The sequence below is a fragment of the Gossypium hirsutum genome, chromosome D01 (genome assembly GCF_007990345.1).
Source record: "Gossypium hirsutum isolate 1008001.06 chromosome D01, Gossypium_hirsutum_v2.1, whole genome shotgun sequence".
NCBI lineage: Eukaryota > Viridiplantae > Streptophyta > Magnoliopsida > Malvales > Malvaceae > Gossypium > Gossypium hirsutum.
The window spans coordinates 8,415,517-8,422,027 of NC_053437.1; the positions used below are offsets into that span (position 1 = coordinate 8,415,517).

Genomic DNA, 6,511 nt, shown 5'->3' on the forward strand with positions numbered 1-6,511 from the left:
TACAATTGTGTGGTTGGACTTTGTGTTTCACGTTATCGAAACAAATTAACTAGAATTGTTGTCGAACTCGGACCACCTTCCTCTAAATCGACAAACTGAGCATATAACTCTAGTATAGCATTTCTAGTTGAACAATGTGTATCAAGCATTAACTCGACATCCATGTGCCTTTGAGCTCAATTACATCATATCTAATATGGTTTATTGGCGTTAGATATCTATATATTTCAAGCTCTAAATTCTCCTCAGGGTTGAAGTCAAGACTTTCCTTCTAATTATTGACTGAAGCTTGTTCAACCTGATGCTCCGCTTGAAAGCCAATTCTATAGATTGAGCTGATACAAAAACAACCCCAATTTTAATGTCACAAATTTGATCGTCATAATAAATAACGGCTCTAATTTGTCTACTCATCTTTGCCAAAAAAACCTATTTCACATGTTTAATATAAAATTAAAACGAAAACATTATACAAAAAAATAAATACTCATTAACCAAATTCAAACTACGACACCAAAATTACTTACTTGAACCAATTTACTTTGTTGGGTTGATTTTTGAACTCCATATTTTTAACATCAATAATGTTCTCTTTAACATGAAAATCTTTTGCTCAAAATTTAACTATGAAAACTTCTCCATATCAATCTTCTTTTTATAGGAAACTTTATCTCTGAATATGAAACATATTTCAGAATGTTGGAAAAGACCGAACGTGACAAGTCAAAAAACCGTTTCTAACAAGAAGCATTTTTCTAAAACGTTTTTAAGATAATATTTCAGTTCTACCACGGAAAAGATGGGGCATAAATTTTATCCCGAGATTCTCTAGTTTTCAGAATACTTTATCTCGGGATTCTCAATTTTTCAGAATCCAATCTAAGCGTTAATTTTATTTTTTAATTATTTTTTAAATTGAATTGGACGGTGTAAGAAACACTCTGATGATGTGGTAGGAGGGAGGGTGAAAGTGCACCCCGTAAGACGTATTTTCAATGCGCACTTTCACCCTCCCTCCTGCCATATCACCCAAGTTTCCTCATCTTTCTTGCCATGTCACCCGAAAATGCTTCCTACAAGAAGCATTTTTGCCACCTATCCCAAAATCGACATATTTTCCTAATTTCCAAAAGAAACTACCTAAAATCCTAAATACTTTTTAAAATTGAGATATATGCCTAATTTTTCCCTACCTAAATCGCTATTTGCATTGAGATTTATATATTGGAACACTCGATTCCAAACATTGATTGATGGCAATCCAATTTGGTGGAATTATTGTTCCTCTAGCAAATAAAAGTAAAAGCTTCTATGATATATAGAGAAAATAACATAGACTTAGCGACAATCTATTAACAAACAAACTTAAAAAAATTATAAAAATAAAAGAAAAAAATTGTATATTATTTATTTTTTGCTTTTTTATAAATAAAGAAAAATTTTAAAATTTTTTTCAAGCCGTTTCTCTTTGATTTTTATCCAACTATGATGCTAATCTTCGGACTGACTACCACCCATATTTTCTTTCATCCCACAAAAAATAAACATAAAGATCACATTCTAGTCAATACCGTCTAAACTCCTAATATAACATATTAAAATGAGTTTCCCATAAGCTTACATAAAAGACAACTTTTAACTGGTTATTTTCATAAACTTTCATAATTTATAACCAAGTACTAAAATTTTTATTGGAATATGTTAGATATATTAGTATATATTATAGATTTTGTTATCAGTATAAAATGTTGTCATTTAAATAGATATATTGTATCATATTATAGATTTCTATAGTTATATATTATATAAATAGATTTTGGAATCGTGGCACGTTGACCCCGGGTATTAACCGGTCAATTCTTGTCAACGCCAAACAACATCCAAGATCAACGAAATCTATTATATAACATATAATAAAATATCTAAATTTATAACAACATATTTATTTATATAATAATATTTTTATAACAACTAACTATTATTAAAATTCTTATTGGAATTTGTAGCCAGTACTTGTAAAAAAGAATGTTAAGTAAAAATTGTAAAAAATAATTTTATAATTTTTATGATGTATATATTTTAAAGTAATCTGAAACAGTTGAGTTTTGACTTTTCTATTCCAATCTTTTGTCTGATCCATATAATTTGACCGTTGAACAATGCTAATGAAACTTGGGTGTTGTGAAATTTAGTAAACAATCAAAGAGTAGAGACCGTTGTACTTTTTCTAATTCTACCTCATTGCATCAGTTATCTTTCAAGTGAAAAACCAGTTACTAGGACATAAATGAAGCCTTCTTAATGGAGCTAATGAAACTTCGCTATTGTCAATTGTAGAAAATACGAAAAAAACCTGGAAAAAGGAACCATCAAAAAGTAAGCATTCTTTTACTTTTCTATCTCCACCTCCTTGCATCAATTATTTTTAAAATGAAAAACCAGTTATTAGGAAATAAAGGAAGCCTTCTTAATGGTGCTTTTTCTATGCTTGCTTCTCTTCTTTACAACAACTTTGGCACTAAACACTATAACTCCAGGGCAGTCCATAAAAGATGGTGAAACGCTGGTGTCAGCTGGTGGAAGCTTTGAACTGGGATTTTTCGGTCCCAAAAATTCCAAGAGTCGATATGTGGGAATTTGGTACAAGAAAGTATCAACTGGGACTGTTGTGTGGGTTGCCAATAGGGAAACTCCAGTTTCTGATGCCTCAGGAGTTCTCAGTATCAACCACAATGGAATTCTTTCAATTATGAATCGCACCAAAGGCATTGTGTGGTCTTCCAATACATCAAGAAATGCATCAGAGGAGACGATTGCACAACTCCTGGATTCGGGAAATTTCGTAGTGAAGGACCGAAATGATAGTGATCCAACAAACTTTCTCTGGCAGAGTTTTGATTATCCTTGCGATACCTTTTTACCAGGAATGAAGCTTGGGAGAAACTTTGTCACCGGTTTTGATTGGCATATATCATCCTGGAAAAGTATGCAAAATCCTGCTCCAGGTCTATATTCTCTCAGGACCGATCCGCAGGGGTTACCGCAGTTCGTTCTTAAGAAAGGACCTGAAATATTGTTCAGAGCAGGACCATGGAATGGTGCTTATCTTACAGGAAGAACACTGCCTACAGTTAATCCAATATATTCGTTTGAGTTTGTCTGGAATGAGAATGAGATCTACTACGAATACGAGGTTCAAAACCATTCTGTATATACAAGGTACTTACTGAATCCATCAGGTCTAATACAACGCACCATATGGAATGAGAGAAAAAATGACTGGGAGGTCTTCGCCACATCACAAGCGGATCAGTGTTCCATATATGCCTATTGTGGACCATATGCCACTTGCAACACCAATGAATCTCCACCATGTAAATGCTTGGAAGGGTTCATGCACAGATCAGCATCTACCGAGGATATTAATTCTGTAGATTGGTCAAACGGATGTACCCGAAGGACACCATTGGCCTGTGAAGGTGGAGATAGCTTTCTCAAGCAAACTGGACTAAGAATACCAGACACTTCAAAATCTTGGGCTGACCTTAGCATTGATCTTAAGGAGTGTGAGAAATTGTGTTTGAAGAATTGCTCTTGCACTGCATACACAAATTTAGATATCCGAGAGGGAGGCCGTGGCTGCTTGCTGTGGTACGGAGACTTAACTGACATCTCAGAATTAAATGAGGGTGGGCAAGACCTTTATATCAGGCTGGCCACTTGTGATCTGAGTAATGTTCCTCCTTTATCTTCTATTTAGACTGAAATAAAATTGGTACAAACAGTTCGGAGATATGTTCTAACATGAAACCTTTTATTTTTGATCGATTATTATTCATCAAATCTTTCAGATCATATTCAAAACAAAGGGAGGATAAAAGAAAAGCAAAAGGCAGCAATCATTGCCATCTCTGTCATAATAACCAGCGGAATGATGCTACTAGCATTGTGGTTGTATGTTAGGAGGAAAAAGCTCAGAAAAACAGGTACACGAATTCAGTTCTAACTAAAAGCATGATCAGATAACAAAATATATCCATCATCAATTTGATGTTTTGTTGGAAATGAAAAACAGAATTTGACTGTGAAAAATTGAATGGAGTGCCAGACTTGGTTTATATTTGAACATTGTAAGTTGTAAGTTTTATAATCAGTTTTCAATCCATCTTATACAAGTTCAGTGACAACCAGGTGAACATGGAAAGGAAGATTTAGAGTTGCCTGCGTTCGATTTCGCAACCGTAGCTATGGCAACTAATAACTTCTCGAGCAACAACATTTTGGGACAGGGTGGATTTGGTCCTGTTTACAAGGTATATAAGTTGTATTCTGCAAACCATATTTCATTCACTACTTATTTGAATATTTTAAACTTAAGGGTACATTGATTGAGGGACAAGAAATTGCGGTGAAGAGACTGTCAAAGAATTCCGGACAAGGACTGGAAGAGTTCAAAAATGAAGTAACATTGATTTCCAAACTTCAGCACCGTAATCTTGTAAAGCTCTTTGGTTGCTGCGTCAGAAAAGATGAAAAGATGTTAATTTATGAGTACATGCCCAACAAAAGTTTGGACTACTTTATTTTCGGTTTGAGCCTTATATCTCAGAACCTCCCCCCCGGTGGTCTTTTTGTTTCTTTTCTGATGTCTTTCTGTTGAGTGCAGATCAAACAAGAAGCAAATTACTGGACTGGCGTATCCGAATGCATATTATTGATGGAATTGCTAGAGGGGTTCTTTATCTTCATCATGACTCTAGATTGAGGATTATCCATAGAGATCTCAAAGCAAGCAATATTTTATTAGATAATAACATGAACCCAAAGATATCAGATTTCGGATTGGCTCGGAAGTTCGGAGTAGATCAGACTCAGGCCAAAACTAAAAGAGTGGTTGGAACATAGTATGTATATAAGCAAGACTTGTCTAGAGCATTATTCCGTGTTGCTTTTGAAGTTCTAATCTAGCATTTCTTTTTCCCTGCAGCGGTTATATGTCACCTGAATATGCCTTGGATGGGCTTTTCTCAACGAAATCCGATGTATTCAGCTTTGGAGTTTTGGTTCTGGAGATACTATCAGGAAAGAAAAACAGGGGATTTTCCCATCCGGAACATGACCATAATCTTCTTGGACATGTAAGACATTATAAGACTGAAATACCAACAGTTCACCTTTTGTTTTCTGTTTCAAACAATAACATTATTTGTGGTTCCAACTTTTCAGGCATGGACATTGTGGATGGGAAAGAGGCCATTAGAACTAATCGACACTGCATTCGGTGACTTGTACAACGCAACTGAAGTGTTAAGATGCATCAATGTAGCTCTATTATGTGTGCAACAAAGCCCCCCTGACAGACCAAACATGTCATTAGTATTGCTCATGTTGTGCGGTGACAGTGTATTGCCGCAACCAAAGCAGCCTGGGTTTTTCATTGAAAGAAATCTGCCTACGACTGACTCTATATCAGAAAAAAATGAAATGTTCTCAATTTATGAATCTACTATTACATCATTAGAGCCACGATAGTTGCTTCTCACATATAGTTATGGTATGTTTTGATAAATCAATTAGGCACTGATTCATTCATATAAAAGACAGAAGTTAATAAATTTATAAAATTTCTGCAACTGTGCTTCTATATTAGTCGGAAGTCAAAGGGTAGTACTAGTTAGGTATTGAAAAAAATCACCAGATAAAACCCCTTGAAAATTCTTCTAAGAAAGATGATTTAGTGGGAAATTGACAAATCGGACCAAGTAGAAGAAGACATTGGCAACGTTGATAATAATTAAAAACATCAACGGTCCACAATGTTGACAAACAAAACTTCAGGGTAGCCAAGTTTCCTACGTTCATACATACATACATACATCATCTTTGTTTTCTTTCATTTACTTTTGGACAGGAACTTTATAGCAATGTTAGATCCACCTATCTAAAGGGTAAACTAGGGAAATATGCAATTTTTAAAAATATTTAAGGTTGTAGGATTTTTTTTTAATTTAAAGAAATAGGCTAATTTTGCAAAACAGGTGCAATATGACAAAAGCGCGACGAAATCCCTATTGTAACTGATACCCACATGACACTCACGACACATGCAATTGATTTATTTTAAAAAATAAAATATATTTATTAACTATTGGATCACCAATGGTTAAAAAATTAGGGCTATTGATTTTTTAAATGTTGAACCAACAACTATTGAAAAAAAGAAATACCAACGGTTAAATGTTTTTCCTATACACAACCTTTAACCTTTCACTTTTTTATTCAATCTTATTTTTCTATTCTCTCAACTATCTTTAATTCTTCTATTCTTAATTTTCTACTTTAATCTCCCAAATCTTTTATCCTAACCGTTTGTAATTTCTTAGATTTTATTCTATTTTCATCATTTTAAAGATTTTAAATGTAAATGCCTCTAATTCGTTTAGATCACAAACAAATTTTTGATGTCTACCTACAAATGATAAGAAAATATTATTATATATTTTTTTATTTT

At 33.8% G+C, this 6,511-nt stretch overlaps 1 protein-coding gene across 1 annotated transcript; it reads left to right on the forward strand.

The window, feature by feature from the left end:
- The first annotated feature begins 2,242 nt into the window (after window positions 1-2,242).
- On the forward strand, window positions 2,243-5,624 carry LOC107951785 (G-type lectin S-receptor-like serine/threonine-protein kinase At4g27290). The gene is made up of 7 exons (XM_016886925.2): window positions 2,243-3,731; window positions 3,852-3,986; window positions 4,192-4,313; window positions 4,379-4,589; window positions 4,667-4,904; window positions 4,988-5,138; window positions 5,227-5,624. Exons 1-7 carry the CDS (start codon window positions 2,471-2,473, stop codon window positions 5,530-5,532), a joined length of 2,424 nt encoding a protein of 807 aa, XP_016742414.2. The 5' UTR covers window positions 2,243-2,470; the 3' UTR covers window positions 5,533-5,624.
- The last annotated feature ends 887 nt before the right edge of the window (window positions 5,625-6,511 follow it).